The following is a 22336-nucleotide window of genomic DNA, read 5'->3' as shown; positions in this document are numbered from 1 at the left end:
AATTTGCCATTCAATTTCACATGACACAACAAACATCACATTTTTCATATTATACACACCATCCATGAACTTCTCCTAAACATATTAAATCATACAATTTATGCCATAACAATAAAAAATTACAATTCAAGTATGATATTGCATTATTATTAACACACGAACTTGCCTCGTATACGAAAATAGCCATTTTTACCATTTTGTCCACAATTTGATATTTTATCGATTTTAGCTCAAATTTCAATTTTTCTTGCTCTATTATTACAAATATAGCCTAATTAGGACTCACATTATTTAAATTGACCCAAAATTATATTTTGATAAAATTAAAATTTTGCCCTTAAACTTTGTCAAAATTACATTTTTACCCCTAAGCTCATAAATTAAACTTCATCCTATTTTCTTATGTTTTATGACATGCTGGTCATTTTTCTCTTCTATAGCAACATCAAATTCGCACTCTAACATGTACTTATGAACATTAAGTATTTTTACCGATTATGTCATTTTACTCGTTTTCACGTTAAATCGCTTAGTAAAAGTTGTTTAACACAATTTTAAGCTTCATATTTTACCATAAAACATAAAAAATAAACACATTTCACCTATGGGTATTTTTCTAAATATAAACCCTTAGTTAAATTATTGCTAGATTAAGCTTAACCAAGTTACCAGGATTTCAAAAATATAAAGAAATTTAAAAACGGAGCTAAGGAGCACTTAGAATCGAGCTTGGAAGTTTGAACAAACCTTAACCATGGCTGCTGCTGGTAGAAACGGTTAAATGAAGAAGTTGATAACTAATTTGGCTTATTTTCCTTTTTAATTCTTTTAATTATTAGTTTACCAAAATACCCTTAACTTAAAAATATTTTATTACTTATTTCATGTCTATTTTTGTCCAAAAATTAACCAATGGTCTAATTACCATTTAAGAACCCTCAATTTAAAATTTCATAATAATTGGACACCTCTAGTATGGAGAACTCAACTTTTACACTTTTTACGATTTAATCCTTTTGACTAAATTAAATACCCGAATGTCAAAATTTTCGAACGAAATTTTCACGAAATTATCCCGTAAAATCGTAAACCATAAAAAAATAATAAAAAATAAATTTTTTGTCGTCAAATTTGTGGTCTCGAAACCACTGTTCCAACTAAGTCCAAAATTAGAGTGTTACAGAAAAATTACAAGAACACTCTAGAGATAACGATGAAAGAATTTTGCTGCAATATCACCTATAAAAGGGAAGGAAACTTTAAGAGAGAATGATGGAAAAATCTCGCCTCAAAATTTGCCTATAAAAAGGGAGGCACAATTAAACAACAATTGACACAATATTGAAGATGGCCAAAAGTAAACTCAATGCAAATGGGGCTTACAGAAGAAGTAGATGAATCTAACACAAGCTGGTATAATGATGATGATCATTTTAAAATTAGTTCTGAACTTGTGGGACCCAATAGCCCAATAGAATTGCTCCAGTTGGGCCACAAGAAAAAAAAATAGGCGTCGTTTATCCAACAGGGGAAAAGAGATTCAAATATCGGTGAATTTATAAATGGAAAACGAAAATTTGATCAAGAGGCAAAGATAGCTTCAGAATCAAATGTTGAAGATACAACTAAAAAAGAAAAATACGACGATGGGAATATGAAAGGTTGTACAACATTAGTAGTGTCTCAGGTTTTCATGAAGGACGATGCTAAATTTTCATAAAGTATATCAGCGGCTGGCAAATGGCCAGCTAACCGGGAACAATGAAAATCCTTTGCTGGAATGTCTGAGGATTAGGGAATCCTCAGACGAAGGCTTCAACACTCGTTGAAGCTTTATAAACACCAAATGGTCTTCTTAATGGAGACAAAATTGGACAGCATTCGAATGGAACATTTTCAAAAACGATGTGGCTTTCAAAATGGAATAGATATTTCAGCAAGTGGTTCATGTGGTGGATTAAGTCTTGCATGGAATGGAAATAATTTAGTTCAATTTTATAGTTATTCGAACAATCATTGATGTGGAGATTAATGAAGAGGATATCCCAAACAAGTGGCGATTCACTAGATTTTATAGTAATCCAATTCAATCAAGCAAACAGGAGTCGTGGAATCTTCTTCGTAGATTAAGGAATAATGGGTCATCACCATAGTGTGTATGTGGAGACTTTAATGAGATTATGTATGCACATGAAAAAATAAGAGGGATAACAAAGAATGAGAGACAAATGGAGGAATTTCGAAAAGCTTTGGAAGATTGTGATCTGGCTGACATGGGTTTCAGTAGACAAAAGTTTACTTGGGATAGGGGTAACTTTGCAGATACAAATATAAGAGAACGACTTGACCAGGGAGTTACAAATCGAGAGCGGCTGAACTTGTTTCTTGAGTACTCGGTTCAACATTTTTCTCTGATCATTACCCAATTTTCATCCAAACGATGCCAAATGTAAAAAGCACTGGAGGTAATTTTTTTATATTTGAATCTTGGTGGGTAACTGAGCCATCATACAAAGAAGTCATCTTGGTGACAGAAGCACTCTAGTAATGTTTTGGAAAAATTAGAGTATACCCGTTTGGGTTTATAGAAATAGGCGAAAAACATCAAAGGAGATCCTAAAAGGAGATCAAATTTTCTGAGAGGTAGATTGGCTGAACTTGATAGAAAGGATAGGGATGATGATATCCTTGTAGAGATCATTGATGTGAAGTTAGAATTAAACTGAGAGATAGAGAAGGAGGAGATGTATTGGGAACAAAGAGCAAGATCGAATTGGTTGAGTTAAGAGGATAAAAATACGACTTTTTTTCATAGTTAAGCATTTCAAAGATGTAGAATGAATAGAATAAGAGGGATGGAAGTTAACGAAGGAATTCTCAAAATAGAAGAAGAAGAAGATTAGAAAACATAATAAGAAACTACTTCGTGAAGCTTTTTGAATCTGAAGGAGTTGGCGATACAAATTACCTTCTTTCAGGTGTTAATTGCACTATCACTAAAAGCATGAATCAACTGTTGGTAGGAAATTATAAAGAGGAGGAAATACTTGAAGCAATAAATAGTATAGGGCCGACAAAAGCTTCTAGACCTAATGGATTTTTTGCCATCTTTCAAAAACTCTGGCATATCGTAGAGAGGGAGGTAGGTGATGTTTGTTTGGAAGTTCTTAACAAAGGAAAACCCTCAGATCTTTTAAACCATACGAATATTGTGCTAATCCCAAAGAACCCCCATCCGAAAAGTCCATCAGAATTTAAACCAATTAGCCTTTGTTCGATTTTTTATAAAATAATCTCAAAATCTATAACAAACAGGTTCCAAAAATTACTCAATTATTGTATTGATCTGACTTAAAGTGTCTTTGTACCGGTAGATTAATTACCGATAATGCCCTTCTTGCATACGAAATTCTACATTCTATGAGGAATAAAAGATTGGGAAAAAAAGTCTTACGGCTCTTAAGATTGATTTGACCAAAGCCTATAATCGGGTGGAGTAGGATTTCTTGAAGCAAATGATGGCTAAAATAAGATTTGATGAGTCTTGGATTCAGCTTATTATGAAATGCATCAGCATTGTTTCGTACTCGATCGTTTTGAACGAGAGGCCATGGAAGGTTTTTAATTCAGGAAGAGACCTAAGTCAAGGGGATCCTTTGAGCCCTTTTCTATTTTCTCATATGCAATGAGGGGCTGTCTACATTATTAAGACTTGCTAGTGAAGAAGGAATATTGAGAAGAGTAAAGGCGAGTAAAAGAAGCTCACAGATTATTCACCTCCTTTTTACGGATGATTGTGTTTTATTTGGGGAAGCAACTAAAAAAGGTACAGAAACTTTTGAAAAGGTTTTAAAGGAATATGAAGTATGCTCGGGGCAATGCATCAATTATGGAAAGTCGATAGTTTTCTTTAACTCAAATACAACTGAAATAATTCATTCAGCTATTTCAGATAGGCTAGGGGTCAAATGGAAAAACAATTTAGAGAAATATGTGGGCTTTCCAAATATGGTAGGTAGGAGGAAAAGGCTAGCATTCCAACACCTTAAAGACCGTATTAAAGTAAAAATTGACTATTGGAGTTCTCGATTACTATCGCAAGGGGAAAAGAAATTTTTATTAAAGCTGTGTTACAAGCAATTCCAACCTATACAATGGGATGCTTTTTATTACCGAAGTCAATATGTGAAGTTATGGAACAAATAATATCCAAGTTTTCGTGGAAAAAAAGGTTATGGGAAATGGGGGATACATTGGTGCTCATGGAATAACTTATACGAATCAAAGGAGTTTGGTGGTCTTAATTATCGTAATTTTGCAAAGTTTGATTTGGCCATCCTCGCAAAGCTAGGATGGAGATTGATTGAAAATCCTAAATCTTTTCTAGCACAAACGTTAAAAGCCAAATATTACCCGAATTCTGATTTTCTAAACTCAGAGCTAGGGAATTTACCTTTATATACTTGAAAAAGTATATGGGCTGCAAAAGGTCTTTTGCAAACAGGACTATGCTGGAGGGTGGGCAATGGATGGAATATTAGAGTTGAAGAAGATGTATGGGCTCCAAATGGAAAAAATTTGCATATTCAACAATTAGTCAGAAGCCAAAATATATTGAAGGTAGCAGACCTGATTGATGGCAACACTAGATCATGAAAAACAAAGCTAATTAAAGATACCTTTTCTGAAGAAGATGCTTAGAGAATTCTCCAAATCCCGATAGCTTACTCTCCACAGGATGATTTTTCTGGCTTGGAGAGGTGAATCAACAGGCGAGTACATGTAAGGAGTGGGTATAAATTATTATTACATGGTAATTCTATCAATAACAATAGAAACAACCCGAATGAAAATAGGAAATGCTACAAAAAAATAGTGGAATAGTGATCTCCCCTCAAAATTAATAATTATAGCTTGGAGAGCCACTCTAAACTACCTTCCTACATTAGCAAATCTAAGAACTAAAAGGTTAATTATTAATGAATCCGTCTGCCCGAGGTGTCTGCAAGGAGTGGAGAATAGAGAACACGTCTTCCGCGAATGTGTTGTCTTAAAGGAAACATGGGATAACTTAAAATTTGTCTGGCCTGAGGATACATCTACTATGGAATTCATGGAATGGTTTACCTGGATTGTATTAAACAGTAATACTGATATCTGCCAAACTTTTATTTGCACCATCTGGGTTATCTGGTCTGCTAGGAACAAATAGATTCACAAAGGTCAAAAAATATCAGGTGCAGAAACAACAAAATTTACTTTAAAGTACTTACAAGATCTAAACAACATTAATCGAAAAAAGCTTGCCTTTAGTCCAATAGTTGCAAAATGGAGGCCTCTGGAGAAGGGTTTCTGCAAAATCAATTTTGACGCAACAGTTGACCTCAAAATGCAAAGATCATGTTTGGGACTCATAGTCAGAGATTGGAGTGGGGAAATCTTAGCCACAAAAACCATAACTCATGAGAATATACCTTTAGGGTTTGTAGCCAAAGCCGTTGCATGTTTACAGACGGTTATACTAGGCAGGGATTTGGGATTAAAATTTGTCGATATTGAAGGGGACTCCTTGACAGTGATAAAAAAAGCCCAAAACAAAAGCAGGGATAAATCGATAATAGGTGCATACATTCAAGACATTCAAAAACTGAGTAAGATTTTCTGAGAGCAAGTTTCATTATATAAGACGAAAAGCAAATGAGAAAGAGCACGATCTGGCATCAAAAGGCTTAAAAATGGTAGGAAATGCTTACCTTGCTCACAAAACAGTTGATGAAGGAATCACAGAAGCAGAGATAGATCGGGGATGGGGATGAAGAATACCAAAAGGTTTATGATTTAGAGAAGAAAACTTAATTGCTACCAGTCTTTTGTTCTTCTCCAGAAGCTGTTAATGATGAATGAGATATTTTAGAGAGATTTCTAGAAAACACCAGCTCATTAATACTGGGTTGTCTCTTCATCTCATTTCTTATTTTATTTATTTTCTGCAAAGGACTGGCGGGCCACTTATGGTCATTGGGCCGTTTTAATGTTTTGAATTTTGTTTGGTTTTTTCTTTTAATAATACAACCCAGGTTCATTTAAAAAAAAAGAAAAAGTTACAATTAATGAAAGCATTCTAATGTGGCATAGTTAAAAAATTGTCATTTGCCATGTTAATTATTTCCCATGTGTTTTTATTGACTAAAGTTTAAATTGAATATTTTTTCAATCTAATTTCCTTTTAAAAATATATCAAAATTGAATATCAATTCATATAGGTTTAATATAACATTTGGTACCTGAATTTGACATTTTTTCTAATTTGGTACCTAAACTATTTTTGGTCCAATTTAGTACCTAAACTTGACACTTTTTCTTAAGTTGGTACTTAAACTTTTTTGGGGTCTAATTTGGTACCTAAACTTGACTATTTTTTCTAATTTGGTATCTAATCTTTTTTTTTTTTGATTTGGTACTTTTCAAATGTTTTACAAATGACTCCAATACACTAACAGTGTTATTTTTTTATGAGGTAGCAAAAATAATCAATGTATGACCGAAATGTGATAGATGATATGATTTTCTTTTGTATTATATATGTTCAGTTACTTTTAGTTTTCTTATTTAATTAATTATTTTATTAATTGAAAATAATAAATTTCTTTTAATTTGGGGTTTTAAAATTTTTTCTTATTTAATATTAATTAGTTAAGCATAACTCAATACCTATTTTTTAACATAAATTTCCTCTAATACTAACAATATTTTTGTAGCATAACAAAAAAAAAAACACTGTTAGTGTTTTGCGTAATTTGTATAAAATTTAATAAATTTAGGTACCAAATTGAACCTAAAAAAAGTTTAGGTACAGAAAAAAATGTCAAGTTCAGGTACCAGATTGGGCTCAAAAAAAAGATTAGATACCAAATTAGGAAAAGTGTCAAGTTTAGGTACCAAATGTAATATTAAACCATTCATATAACAAAGATCATATATATCAATAATTTTGCTATAATTAATATGTCATAGATTACGAAAAAAATATAAATTTAAATATACTTAGTTCGTTTCACTTTTTCTTAATATTAAGTCCTTATATACAGCTTTTAATATCCAATATTGGAAAATATAAATATGTGCTTCAAGTTCGTAAAATTTAAATTTTACACATTCATTTGTACACTCATTTTAATTATTGAAATTTGAATTTCATATATAATATATATTAGATATTTCTTTAGAAAGATATTAAACATATTATTGAAATCATATTTTGTTATACAACTTTTCTTTATGCATTTTTTAATAACTTAATTTACATAGTGTTTTTTCCTTTTTTAATCTTTAAATATATTCTAACTCCTTTTTAAGAGTAAAGCTAAAATTATAATTTGTAATATCAAACCATTCAAGTTTATTTTAAATATTAAATTTTTGGTCTTATTCGTATTGACTATAATTTAAATTATTATCGTTATAAAAATTAAATCTTGAGATTATTTTTACTTTTTCAATAACATTATTGGTTAATACTGGTGGAATCTTAGAAATCCCAGCCTTACGGATCAACATCATAGATCTTTTAATCTTTGCCTTAGCATCTTTATTTTCACAACTTTAATTGTTTCTTTGATTGTTTCGTACATTTTATTCATCATTATTCTCCTAATTTGTCATTACAGTTTTATTACTGCTTTTGCCTTAGCATCAATCTCGCTTTACCATAATAGCTTACCAAATTAAACCTATCTAATCCATGTGGAGTCGATCTCACTTATCACTTTATTACTTGATTCGACTTGTACACTTGTACAATTCGCTTAGCATATTCACACGCAATAAGTTTTTGGCGTTGTTGCTGGGGATTGGCAATTTAGTGAAATTTGGTTTGGTTATTTTATTTATTTCCATTCAGTTGTATTTAATTTTTATAGGTTTGTTATCAGTGCATGAGTAGAGGCATTCCTACTAATGAAGAATATCCTTTTGACCCTGAGATCGAAAGAACTTTGAGAAAAATGAGAAGATAAGTGTGTAGCATGGCTAGGGACAGGAATGATCCTGGTCTGAATGATCCATTAAATCCAAATGGTCAGGATGTTGATCTTTCTATTCATCACGTGATAGACGACCGAGACAGGCCAATTAGTGAACATGTTGTGCTAATTTTGGGTGATTTGAATTTAGGGATAGTTAAACCACACATTCAAGCTCAGCATTTTGAGTTGAAATCGATGATGTTTCAGATGTTCCAAACACTGGGACAGTTTAGTGGGTTGCCTACTGCAAATCCACGATTGCATTTAAGACTTTTCCTAGAATTCTATGACTCGTTTAGACAACAGGGTGTTCCTGAAGATGCCCAGAGACTTAAATTGTTTCCATATTCCTTGAGAGACCGAGCAAGAGCATGGTTGAATGTTTTGCCATCGAGGACAGTGGCATCATAGAATGATCTTTGCCAAAGGTTTTTGTTATGGTATAATCTGCCAAACATGAATGTCAAGCTTAGACATAACATCATGTCTTTTCGAAAAATAGAGGATGAAACGTTATATGAAGCTTGAGAAAGATTTAAAGCTTGAGAAAGATTTAAAGAACTACTTTGAAAATGTAACACCCCTTACCCGTATCTGACGCCAGGATAGGGTTTGATGAATTACCGGAATTAAACGTAAACAAGCATACAAATCTAAACCATAAAACTTCATCCAATTTGAAACCTTTCAATCACATGCAATTTTTCCCTTAAAAGGGCCTACAAGGCCCAAAACATACACAGGGAGCGGTTTGGGACTACATCGAGAACTTTTAGAACCTTTTTGACACGTAGAAAATTTTTCTTATTTTAGAGAGTCACACGCCCGTGTGGGTAGGCTATGTGATCACACATGCCTGTGTGGCTTGGGACACGCCCGTGTCCTCAGTCTGTGTAACTCTCTGACTATGACGTCATCAACCAAAATAAGGTCACATGGCCAAGTCACACGTCTGTATGCTCAGACCGTGTGGCGAATTAAATTCCAAAATCAGGTGTAAACTTCACACGGCTTGGGCACACGCCCATATCCTAAGGCAGTGCCCTTCACACGGTAGAGACACACACCCGTGTCTTTGACCGTGTGTTTACTACTGGGCAATCTTTTTTGCATTAATTAAAGTGCAGGGGACACATGGCCAGCTCACACGCCCATTGGCAAATTGTGTGTCCACACGGCTTAGACACACAAGCTGTGTGGACAACTTTAAGGCTATTTTCCAAGCCATTTGACACCCTTAAATGCTCATTCACTCATTCCTCTTTGATGGCATGCAACATAGTATGATTAGTTACTCAAATACTCATAAACCTGATTAACCCATGCTTTTGTAATGTCAAAATACCTCCTATCCAAACCATCATGCTTTCATATGGCATTCCACACCAATTTCATATTCATTCATCATGCTAAACCTATTTTCAATTTACTCAATTATACCATAGTTTTGGTAATAATTATTAACCATGATTCATTCATTTAGCATATGTGCCATTCATCACACATCTCTTCCACAAGCAATCTCGTCGAGCATAATATATTGCATGCATGCATAGTTGATTAGGGTTACAACCCAAATAATCAATATGAACCATATTACATGGCTATATACAAAATGAATCAAATATTACCATAAGCCATCATATTTGGCTAGACCAATATGACATATAACAAAAAGACCAAGTCCCTATACATGCCATACTTAAAATGTTGAGACTAACTATACCCAATGTCCAGTTGATAGTGTAATCAAGCCTCCAACGTCCATCGATTCCTGAGCTAGCTTGGTGATACTATAAGAAAATGAAAAAGAGAGGGGAGTAAGCATAAAGCTTAGTAAGTTAACATGCAAATAAATAGCAACATAATCATATATATAAATACCATTGACATAGCATAGTTTACTTTTGTGTTATCATAAATTCATAGGCATAGCTTAAATTTGAAAACATAACTTATGCATTTTCAATCTTAACAAAAGTTCATCACATACCGAGCTCATTCATATGAGTTTTTCGTACATACCTGTACCGGCTCATAACACATTGTCATATTTCCTCATCATTGACTAGTCGAATAACTCACAGGTTTACCCATTGAACACTCGGAATACTATCGGATACATGAAAGACTTGCACATAGTGCTTTAAACGTAGCCACATGCTACCTCATGTCAAAATCACACATTGCTTGCTCTCGAGCTAATCACGGGCTTATTCACACAAGCTGATAGTCAGGACGTAACTACACGGGCTGCTCATACAAGCTGACAGGTACCCGCAACACATGCTGGGCAACCCAGCCATCGTTAGAACGTACAAGACCAGTACCTAGATTCACATAGTCACATATACACATAATCTCATGATCTCATAATCACATAGTTCCTAATGACATGTCCCATTGTATCCTACATTATTCCTAAGGTTCAAACGGGATTTTCTCGATAACTCGTATTCGTCGAACTCCTTCACACTGTCATTCTCATTGACCATAAAGTCATTCATGCACTCGTCATAATAATTAAACATAGAAACTCATACATTAATAAAACATTAAAACATGATTCAACATTGCATTATTTACACATGAACTCACCTAGGTACAAAATATGGACAATTAATTTGATTTAGTCCAAACTCTTGCTCTTTCCCCAATCTATGTCCGGACTCCGTTTTTCTTGATCTATAATAGCAAATTCAGCTCATTTAATCATCACATTATTCAAATCAGTCCAAAAACTATATTTAGGAAAAATTACAGTTTTGCCCCTAAACTTTCACATATTTACAAATTAGTCCCTAGATTCATAAAATGAAATTTGTTCATTTTCTTTGTTACCCAAGCCTGACCGAACCTATATCATGCCCATATTAGCCCACGTTTTCCTTTATTTTACATTTTTACTACTCATTTTTATGCCTTTTACAAACAAGTTCTTTTTATGCATTTCTATCAAAAATCACTTAGTATGAGATGTTAAACACGCATCAAACTTTCATTTTCTTTCATTAAACATCAAAATACAAACATGTCACACATGGGTCAAATTCCATACATGGACCCTAGCTCAAAATATGGCTAGAAATGGATAGATCATGCTTCAAGGACTTCAAAAATGCAAAAAACATAAAAAACGGGGCTAGGGAGCACTTACAATCAAGCTTGAAAAGTTGAAACCCTAGCCATGGAACCCTTGCAAATTTCGGCACACAAGGAGGAAGATGGACACAATTTTTACTTGATTTTTCCCTTTTTATTCTTTGCTTTACCAAAAGATAAAAATGCCCTTAAGGCATTTCTTTCCAATGTTTCCTATTCATGCCCATTTTTGCCCAAAATTTTAGAACTTGGTCAAATTGCTATTTAAGAACCTCTAATTAATAATCCAATGCAATTTCATGCTTGAAGCTTCTAGAACACAAGTTTTACAACTTATTGAATTTAGTCCCTAAAGTCAAATTAGACACTTTTGGCATAGAATTTCTTCATGAAAATTTCACACAAACATGCAGTCATATCATGTACCATTAAATAATCATAAAATAATTATTTCTATTTCAAATTTTGTGGTCTCAAAACCATTATTCTGACTAGACCCTAATTCGAGATGTTACAGAAAATGTCTGATGCATGGGTTTCAACACCGAACACAGATGGAGATGTTTTATAATGGGTTGAATACACATACGAGAATGGTAGTTGATGCTTCTGCCAATGGTACCTTGTTGGATATATCTTACAGTGAATCATATTAGATTTTAGAGCGAATTGCCAACAATGATTATCAATATCCTACCACGCGATTTAGGATTGGCAGAAGAGCTGTTGGCACCATGAAACTTGGTGCAATCACTTCATTGACTGTCCAGGTATCATCTTTAACTAGTATGATCAAAATTATGAAGAGACCAACTGTAGTTTAGGAGATGAATGTAGTCAAGCCAGTGTGTGTTTATTGTAGTGAAAACCATGAGTTTGACGAATGCCCATCAAATCCAGCATCTGTGTGCTACATGGGTAATTTCAATCAGAACAACAACCCCTATTCCAACCTATATAATCTAGGGTGGAAACAACATTTGAAATTTAGTTGGAATAATTAAGGTGCGAGGAATTTTAACAATGCAGCAAGATAGAATGCCATCAATGCACTGCCTGGTTATACTTAACCTATGCCGAGGCAAAATGTCCAGTAAGGTCAGGCATCGGCTTCATCATCATCATCATCTATTAAAGACTTATTGAAAGAATATAGGCCAGGAATGATGTTGTAATTTAGAGTTAAGCTGCATCCCTTCGAGCTCTTGAGAAACAACCGGGCCAGATAGCAAATGTTTTGAGTTCGAGACCACAAGGAGCTCTACCAAGTGATACTGAAATTTTGAAATCACAAAGGAAGGAGCATTGTAAGGCAATTACTCTCAGAAGTGGGACTCAGTTGAATGAAATCGTTAAAGATGCCATGGAAGAAGAGGGGAAATCAGGCTGCAACAATGGAAAGATTTCAAAAATGTATGAAAAGTACACTGCAGCTGGAAAGGCTAAGACAAAGATTATTATAGCAAAATCAGATTGTGTTGCCAAAAAAATACTACAGTAAATTAACGTCAGCAACCTGAAATATGGCCACCTCCACCATTTCCTCAACGATTTCACAATTGTAAATAAGAGGCTCAGATCGAAAGATTTTTAGATGTCTTTAAACAACTTCACATCAACATACCACTAGTTGAAGCTTTTGAGCAGATGCTCAATTACGTGAAGTTTATGAAAGATATACTATCAAAGAAAAGTAGATTGGGAGAGTTTGAGACTGTTGCTCTCACTGAAGGGTGCACAGTGATGTTTACGAATAAGTTACCTCAAAAGTTGAAGAACATAAGGAGTTGCACTATCCCGTGTTCAATGGGAAATCAATATATTGGTAAGGCATTATGTGATTTAGGAAAAATCTAATTCCCATGTCTATTTTTAGGAAACTAGGAATTGGGAAAGCAAGACCTACTATGATTATGTTACAACTGGTTGGTCGATCCAACACATATCTAGAAGGTAAAATTGAATACGTACTGGTAAGAGTAGATAAGTTTATTTTTCCAGTAAATTTCCTTATTTTAGAATGTGAAGCTAACAAATATGTGTCAGTTATTCTTGGAAGACCTTTTCTTGCTACATGCAAGACTTTAATTGATGTGTAGAAAGGTGAACTGACCATGAGGGTAAATGAATAACAGATTACACTCAATGTATTCGATGCCTTAAAATGTACTGATGAGAGTGAAGAATGTCACACCCTTGACCTAATATGGACAGCAGTGGAGGAAGAGTTCACAAGATTTTGCCACAACAATTCTGATAGTAATGAAGACTCACTTGAAAGGTGTAACAGCCCGATTTTGGGTCTAGTCGAAACAGTGATTTTGAGACCACAAATTCAACGTAAAAAAATTTATTTTTATTATATTTTTACGGTCTAAAATTTTATGGAATGATTTCATGAAAATTTCGTTCGAAAATTTTGATGTTTGGGCACTCAATTTAGTCAAAAGAACTAAATTATAAAAAAGTGCAAAAGTTGAGTTCTACATGCTAGAGGTGTCCAATTGTTATGAAATTTTAAATTGGAGGTCCTTAAATGGTAATTAGACCATTGGTTATGTTGATGGAAAAAAATGGACATGGTTAGGTATGTTTTTAAAGTTTTTCATTATGGGCATTTTGGTAATTTGGTAATCAAAATTAATTAAAAAGCAAATTAAAAGCCAAATTTTGTCCATCTTCTTCCCATGGCCGAATTTTACAAGGAGAATCCATGGATAGGGTTTTTCAAGCTTCTAAGCTCGATTGTAAGTCCGTTCCAACCCCGTTTTTAATGATTTTTATGTTTTTAAAATCCTTGTAACATGATCTATCTATTTCTACCACTAATTTCAGACATAATCAAAGCCTAAAATTTTAACCATGATGGATATTTGTGTATTTTGATGTTTAATGGTAGAAAATGTATGTTAGTTGTTAAATAAATGACTTTTGCTAAGTGATTTTTGATGAAAATGCCTAAAAGGACCTATTTTTAAAAGTTATAAAATAAGTAGTAAAAGTGTGATTTGATGAAAAATGTGGGTTGGTATGAGTACAATAAAGATTTTTCTAGGCTTGGGTAATGAAGAAATTTGATGAAAATCATTTTACGAGCTTAGGGACTAAAATGTAAAAATGTGAAACTTTAGGGGAAAAAATGTAATTTTTTCCATAAGATGATTTTGGGCTAATTTGAATATTATAATGATTAAATAAGTTAAATGTGATATTATAGATCAATAAAAAACGAGATTCAAAACTAAAACGGGGGAAAACAGGTATTTGACAATTAGGCCCTTTTCGCCATTTTTATGTCGAGGTAAGTTCGTATGATTAATAAGAATTAAATTATATATGTATAAATACTTAATTGATATAATTGTGGTAAATTCTACATTACTGAAATGAAATGTGAATGTTATTGAGTATAATACTACGAAAATGACTGACAGAGATTTGATACAGCGAAAGTCCCAGTTGAACCTTAGGAATAGATAGGATACAAATGTCATGAAATTAGGGTTACTGAGATTACATGTAAGACCATATCTGGGATATGGCACTGGTATGAGACTTTGTATAAAATCATATCTGGGATATGGCACCGATATGAGATTTTGTATAAGACCATAGCTAGGCTATTGGCATCGATACGAGATTACATGTAAGACCATATCTGGGATATGGCATTGGTACAGTACCGTGTGTACAGGACTCCCGAGTACCCTTAGTATTCCAAGCGGTTCAACGGGTAATCTAACGGGTATGTCAAAGAAGAGAAATAGTATGTAAGTATTACGAATTGGTACAAGTATGTATGTAAAGTTTATAAGCATTGACTTCATGAAATTATGAGTTCATGATTTCCACAAGAATGATTTTGCGAAACCTTATGATTATTGGCCTATGCTTGTGCTGTATGAAATTCCTGATAAATTCGGTTGAAGTCCATGTGATTGGCTTTCGGGCCAAATTGAGTTATGATATAGCGTGTTTTATTCACCTTAGTTGCGATCTATCGGGTATGAGAAAAATAAAAGATTGGTATAATTTCCTATTAAAATGATTATGGGAGTATGAGAAGATGTGAACTTGGAATAATTGGAAAATGTTAAAATATATGCTTAAAATGTGAATACTCATATTTAATGTTCATGTTTACTATGAGGTTTGAAATGACTTGTTAAGTGTTATGATATGTTACAAAAGAGAGATTACGGTTGTTAGGCTAATACCAAGATATGTTAAATTATGCTTATAAGTTAATAGAGTAAACATCGTGTTTGAATAAAATTATAACTATGAGATTTATAGCAATTGGTATTAATTTGTGTTTAAATTGTTGAACTTGATAAATGCCTAATAAGAGTTACTTATTATTTTCATGCCTACTTACTAAGCTATATAGCTTACCCCCTTCCTTTCCCATGTTTTATAGTGCCGTCAAGGTAGCTCAAGTTGGAGATCGCCGGAGATCCTATCAAATTATCAAGCTATCATTTGGGTATTGATGAATTAAAGTATTTTGAGTTATGGCATGTACAGGGACTTGGTCTTTTGGTCATATGTGTCATTATGATTTTAGCCAATGTAATGGCTTGTAATTGTCAAATGCTTGTTTTGCTATTTGGCCATGTAAGTTGACTTATTTTGCTAACATGGTTGTAAACCTAAGTATATTTATATATGTGCCAATGTTTTTGGTGATATGATCATGGTATGCTTGGTGAATGTGATTTATGGCATGAATGTGAATGTTTGGTAATGTGGTCTATTGATGAGATGATAAATTTATGTGTACAATAACGTAACTAGAAAGTAGTTAAATGAAGACTAATGAAGGTGAAATTGACATGAATGATTTATAACATGATAAAGGTTGTGTGTATGATAGATGTTGATATGGTACTGGTATGTGAATGGTTCATGGTTCCTTTTGTGTATAGCCTTGGAAGTTGGCTAATGTTGGTTATGAGTATATTTGTATTAATATCATTTGTGAATGTGGAAACTTGCATAATTTGATGTGGAAAGGTTGATGTTTTAAGCATGTTTAAAAATGGTAAGAGAATGACATGTTATTGTCTTGGTTGTGATTATTTGGTTGCTTTTCATGCTTGAGTTTGTGCCATGTGATGTTGAGTAGATATGTGCAAGTGAGGGTGGCAAAATGGCTTGGTAAATAGCCTTGTTTTTGTCCACACGAGTAGACACTCGAACATGTTTCTTGGCTGTGTGTGACACACAGTCAGCCCCATAAGCGTGTGATTCGACCATGTGTCCCCTGCACCTAAATTGTTTCAAAACAGAATGCTCAATATCGAGCACACGGGCAGAGACACGGGCATGTGTCTCAGCCGTGTGAAGGACACGGGCTCTGGACACGGGAGTGTATCTAGGCCATGTGACTTCAATTTGTTCTTGGGTGACAAACTGAGAGTTACACGGGTTAGGGACCACACGGCCTACCCACACGGGCGTGTCCCAAGCCACACAGGCGTGTGACTTATGATTTAGCAAAAAATTTTCTAAATGTTGTAAAATTTTCTAAATTTCTCGATTTAGTCCTAAACCACTTCCAAAGTATGTTTTAGGCCTCATAGGCTCATTTTAGGGACGATGCGATTAATTTCAAAAAGTTTTAATTTGGACAAAAATTTGTGGCTTGAAAATGTGTGTTTGCTTGTGTTTAAGTCCGGTAATACCTCGTACCTTTTTCCGGCTTGGATACGGGTATGAGGTGTTACAAAAGAAGTGGCACAATAATTTTTGAGGACCTTGGTGAACTTCAGGAGGCCAAGAAACTTGTGGATAGACTAAGGAAGAAGTTTGAAACTTTGGATTTATCAGATCGCTCTTTCAAGCCTCCTAAACCTTCTATAGAGGAACCTCCCACATTAGAGTTAAAGCCTTTGCCATAGCAATTAAAATATGCTTATTTGGGAGAAAACAACACCTTGCTAGTAGTTATTTCTACTGAGTTGACACCTAATCAAGAGGTGGGGTTGTTGGAAGTACTCCGACGATCTAATAAGGCATTGGGATGGACAATTGCCGACATCAAGGGAATCAACCCTGCTATCTATATGCATAATTTTTTTACTAGAGGATAGCCATAGCAATTCTATCGAATAGTAGAGGAGGTAGAATCCAATCATGTAGGAAGTTGTTCAAAAAAGATATTATCAAGTGGCTAGATTGTAACGCCCCGTACCCGAGACCGTTGCCGGAGTCGAACACGAGGTGTTAATGGACTTAATTCATTTACTTACACAGTTCATTTTAAAATTTCCAGACAAGCTGGCTAACTGCATCACAGTTACTTTAAAAATCATATCTCGAGTTCCAAAACTCGAAAACCGATTCCATAAATTTTTCCTGAAACTAGACTCATATGTCCATCTACAAATTTTTTTCTAGAATTTTTTGGTCGAGCCAATTAGTACAGTTTATTAGTTAAAGTCTCCCCTGTTTCAGGGTTCGACTACTCTGACCTTCATGCATTACGACTTAGATATCTCCATGTACAGAGATTCAATACTTATGCCATTTGTTTCTAATGAAACTAGACTCAAAAAGGAATCTATACATATAAAGCATGACTTCTAATTGTCTCTGGTTAATTTATGGTAAATTTTCAAAATCAGAATAGGGGATCCAGAAAATGCTCTGGCCCTGTTTCACGAAAACTTAAACATCTCATAAAATACGGCTCATATGGTTGTTTCGTTTCTTTCATATGAAAATAGACTCATCAATATTAGATTACATAATTTATTCACTATTTAATTCCATTCCTACTATTTTTAGTGATTTTTCCAACTTACGTCACTGCTGCTATTAGCATCTATTTTAAGGTAAATTTTACCTATTTCATAATTTTCCATGAATCAAATAGCAAATTGACATACATTATTATCAAGGGTAATCCCGATTAGCCATGACGTACGTATCACCAATAGGACCATGATTGGCCATTCCAATGGCTAGTCATTACCAAACATTTCCACACCACTTAATAACCATATCACAAGACCATAATGTTATACTTCGAAATATACGAGCCATTTTCGCATGGCTATACGAATACACATTACCAAAGGGTACTTAATTAACAACAAGGGTTAGCCCTATACATGCCATTTTCAAAATTGAACTAAAAGAGTACCAAAAAGTGGCTTAGATAGTGTGGATGACTTCGACTTTGACACTCCCGAGTCCGATAGCTGACGAACAAAATCTATAAAACAGAGAATCAAAGTAATGAGTAAGCATTTTAATGCTTAGTAAGTTCAAGTAATGAAATTACTTACGACTAAAGTACAGCGTTCATATGACTAAATGAATAGTTGCATATACGCATATTCCCAAAATCACACTTACTTCACACCTCAACCAGTATATTCATACGAGGATCAAACCTAACTAAAGGCCTGAAGTTGTTAATCAATAGAGCGCATACTATCTAAAAAGGAATTAACTTTTCCGATGCATATACGAAACATGCCTTATCGTTTGGATTTTATGAGCGTATTAATTGAAATTATTACAGCAAGATCGCTCATTTCCAAACCCAAGTACCTTCGGGATTTCGCCGGATATAGCAACTCGCACAAATGCCTTCGGGTCTTAGCCCGGATATAGTCAATAGCACAAAAGCCTTCGGGACTTAGCCCGGATATAGTCACTAGTACAAATGCCTTCGGGACTTAGCCCGGATATAGTCAATAGCACAAATGCCTTCGGGACTTAGCCCGGATATAGTCACTAGCACAAATGCCTTCGGGACTTAGCCCGGATATCATTCGAATAATCATGCACATATATCAATAAATCATGACACATCCATATTTCATCTTCATTACTAAAGCTCAAACACAAGACACTTATCAAACCTTACCAATTTCGGCTCAATAGCCACATACAAAGAGCATGATTTTGATTGACTTTATAACATGATCTCTATGCACATTCGGTTACCCGTCATAGGTATAAACTAATCACCTCAATATATAATTCAAGTAGAATCATTATATCACCGTTTATTTGTTATGCTTATATGTCATGACTTAATCAAATCATAAACTAAGTTTCATTACTCGAAGACTTACCTCGGATATTTGGTACAGGTTGCGGAGTGACTACTCGGTTACTTTCTCTTTTCCCTTATCCTAAATTGCCCCTATGCTCTTGAGCTTAAGTTCAACAAATTTTAACTAGTCATTAATCGACTATTCAAGTATTTCTTTCAGAATATAATACATATGGATTCGACTTTCACACATATAGATTATAGTAAGCTTTATAAAAAAATCAATAAATAATTCATTAGCAAATTTTCATTAATGTTTACAATATATTTAGAATTTCCCTATAAGCTGACTTCCTGAGCAACAGTCACTAAAGTTTTTATAACTGGAGTTACGAAACTCCAAATCAATTGCCGTAAATTTTTCTTGACAGAAGACTCATTTATCTATTATCCATAAATTTTTCAAAATTTTTAGTTTAGCCCAACAATACCAGATTTTTCTTAAAGTTCACCTTGTTTCACTGTTTGACTAAACTGACTACTCTTCACTACGAATCAAATTTCTCATTGTACAGAATTCAAAATATGTTCTCGTTTATTTCATTTGAAACTAGACTCATTAAGGAGTCTAAGCATATAAATTTTATCTTAGGGCCATCTTTGTACAATTTATACTGATTTTATAAAAACAGAACAGGGAATCTAGTAGTCATTTTGACTCAGCCCCACAATACTTCAAACATCTCAAGATCGGTAACTCTTTTGTTTTTATAGTTTCTTTTGCAAGAAACTAGACTCTTCAGGCTTTAATGACATAATTTATTTAGCTTCTAACTCAACTCCGACAAATTATGCCGATTTTCCAAAATCACCTTACTGCTGCTGTCCCCGAGCAGATTATTACCAAATCACTCTCTTACACATTCTTTGTATACATTTTATTTAAGCATGTATATCAACAATCGAATTCATCATATAAATATCTATAAATTCACTCAAACAATCTTAATACAACACATGGTGCTCAAACCATTATTCAAGTTCAAAACTCGGCTAATACACATATATACACTAGCAATCAAATACTAACATTTGCATTTCACCTTAATAGCTAACTTAGCAAACCTTAATTTAACATATAATTGTTCATAACACAATTAAAGCATCCTCTCCACTCCATCAATTCAAAACACATACATTACCCAATAATATCCAAAATCATTTTCGCCTTAGTACGTAACTTGTTAGCCGATTTTTCTCCATTTAGCAACTAATGCACATATGTGCTCATTTGTTAGACTCTACTTCACCTAACTACCATTTTTTCATCCAAATAACATGAACAACAACCATTTCTTGAACATTTTCTCTTAACCGATTACTCATGTTACCAACAAGATTCAAAATTTGGACATGGGCTAACTAAGGGACTTAGTAACTAGCTTAATACATTCAACAATTTCAAAAGCTACCATGAATTACATACCTTATTCAAGACTAGAAGGAGTGGCGTAATGTTTGTTTCGCTTCCCTTTCTTCTTAGAATTTTCGCCAAAGATGTTAAAAGATGAACACTTATTTCCTTTCTTTGTTTTATTCACTTAATTAGTTTAACACCCTTTTTCTTTTTTATTTTTTTTCATAAATTATGCCATTAATACATTATTTTATTATTATTACCCATCACATATTGCTTATCCTCATTGTCATGGCCGCCACTACTATCAAAGTGGGGAAATTGACATGCAAGTCCACCCTTTGATTACATGCATTATTGAACCACTTCTAGGATTACCTATCCCATTTCACATTTGTCTCACATAAGTCCTATTAAAAAGATTCACATTCAAATGAATAAATTAAAGATTGAAATTTTCACACATGCATGTTCATGCACAATAAACATGGAAAATAACAGTTCTTTATTTTTATAACTCGGTTTTGTGGTCCCGAAACCACTTTCCGACTAGGGTCAATTTAGGGCTGTCACATAGATGCTGGTATTATATACCCAATCTCTGACAGCTTGTGGGTGAGCCCTCTCCAATGTATACCCAAGAAAGGACAATAATGATGTATAAAATGTATGGAACAATCAAGTAAACAATTAGAGGTTTGAAAATAAAGATGCTATGACAAAAATTAAAAGATCTACGATGTTGATTCGTAAGGCTAGGATTATTAAGTTTCTACCCATATTAACCAATAATGTCTCGGCAAGATCAATCTTATTCTACTGCTTGGAATAATTCTATTGTGGCCTGATTCGTTTGAGAGCTAAACCTTGAGTTACCACTCCTAGGGCACTGTATAGCTATATGATTTGAGTCTTGTTCCTACGTCTATTCTTCTTCCATACAGAACGTTTGTAACATCCCGAATTAGGGCTAGTTGGAACAGTGGTTTTGGGACCACAAATCTGACGTAAGAAATGTATTTTATTATATTTTTATGATCTAAAATTTCACAGAATTATTTTGTGAAAATTTCGTTCGAAAATTTCGACATTTGGGCACTCAATTTGGTCAAAAGGACTAAATTGTGTGCAAAAGTTGAGTTCTACATGTTAGAGGTATCTAATTGTTATGAAATTTTAAATGGAAGGTCCTTAAATGGTAATTAGACCATTTTATAATTTTTTGGACAAAAATGGACATGAAATGAGTGAAATAGAATATTATTAAGTTAGGGGCATTTTGGTAATCTAGTAATTAAAATGAATTAAAAACAAAATAAAAGCCAAAATTTCTTGTCCATCTTCTTCCTTGGCCGAATATGACATGAAGAAACCATGGCTAGGGTTTTCCAAGCTTCCAAGCTCAATTGTAAGTCCGTTCTTGCCCCGTTTTTAATGATTTTTATGTTTTTGAAATCCTCGTAACAAGATATAGCTATTTTTACCCTTTATTTGAGCTAGGGTTTGTGTTTAAAAATTTAACCATGAATGATATGCTTGTATTTTGATGTTTAATGGTATAATATAAAGGCTTGGTGTGTAATAAATGACTTTTCTAAGTGATTTTAGGTAAAAATGCTTAAAAGGACTAAATTGTAAAAGTTATAAAATTAGTCATAAAAGGTTGATTTAGTGGAAATTGGGGGCTTCCATAGTTAGGAAAATGATTCAGATAGTCTTTAAATGCAATGAAATTGAATAAAAATCATTTTACGAGTGTTAGGGAAAAATTGCAAATAT

The 22336-nt window shown here is 33.7% G+C and overlaps 2 protein-coding genes across 2 annotated transcripts; one reads left to right on the top strand and one right to left on the bottom strand.

The window, feature by feature from the left end:
• Positions 1 to 4593: 4593 nt before the first annotated feature.
• Positions 4594 to 5989, bottom strand: LOC108486492 (uncharacterized). The gene is made up of 3 exons (XM_017790570.2): positions 5475 to 5989; positions 5308 to 5352; positions 4594 to 5195 (listed from the first exon to the last, which is right to left on the bottom strand). The coding sequence occupies exons 1-3, from the start codon at positions 5629 to 5631 to the stop codon at positions 4933 to 4935; spliced, it is 465 nt and encodes a 154-aa protein (XP_017646059.1). The 5' UTR covers positions 5632 to 5989; the 3' UTR covers positions 4594 to 4932.
• Positions 5990 to 8024: 2035 nt separating this feature from the next.
• LOC108485046 (uncharacterized) lies at positions 8025 to 8435 on the top strand. Its single transcript, XM_017788906.1, has one exon. It carries the CDS (start codon positions 8025 to 8027, stop codon positions 8433 to 8435), a length of 411 nt encoding a protein of 136 aa, XP_017644395.1.
• Positions 8436 to 22336: the final 13901 nt, after the last annotated feature.

Source organism: Gossypium arboreum, chromosome 6, assembly GCF_025698485.1.
Source record: "Gossypium arboreum isolate Shixiya-1 chromosome 6, ASM2569848v2, whole genome shotgun sequence".
In the NCBI taxonomy this organism is placed as follows: domain Eukaryota; kingdom Viridiplantae; phylum Streptophyta; class Magnoliopsida; order Malvales; family Malvaceae; genus Gossypium; species Gossypium arboreum.
The sequence above is the reverse complement of the archived record's forward strand: the minus strand, read 5'-3'. Positions and strand labels throughout refer to the sequence as shown.

Excerpts from the sequence above, each read along its gene's own strand:
- LOC108486492 (XM_017790570.2), bottom strand. The coding sequence starts at position 5,631 with ATGTATGCACCTATTATCGATTTATCCCTGCTTTTGTTTTGGGCTTTT. Across the intron at positions 5,353-5,474 it reads TTTGGCTACAAACCCTAAAG|AAACCCTTCTCCAGAGGCCT; the intron begins GTATATTCTCAT and ends TTGATTTTGCAG. Across the intron at positions 5,196-5,307 it reads TTGCAACTATTGGACTAAAG|ACCAGATAACCCAGATGGTG; the intron begins GCAAGCTTTTTT and ends TGTTCCTAGCAG.
- LOC108485046 (XM_017788906.1), top strand. The coding sequence starts at position 8,025 with ATGGCTAGGGACAGGAATGATCCTGGTCTGAATGATCCATTAAATCCA.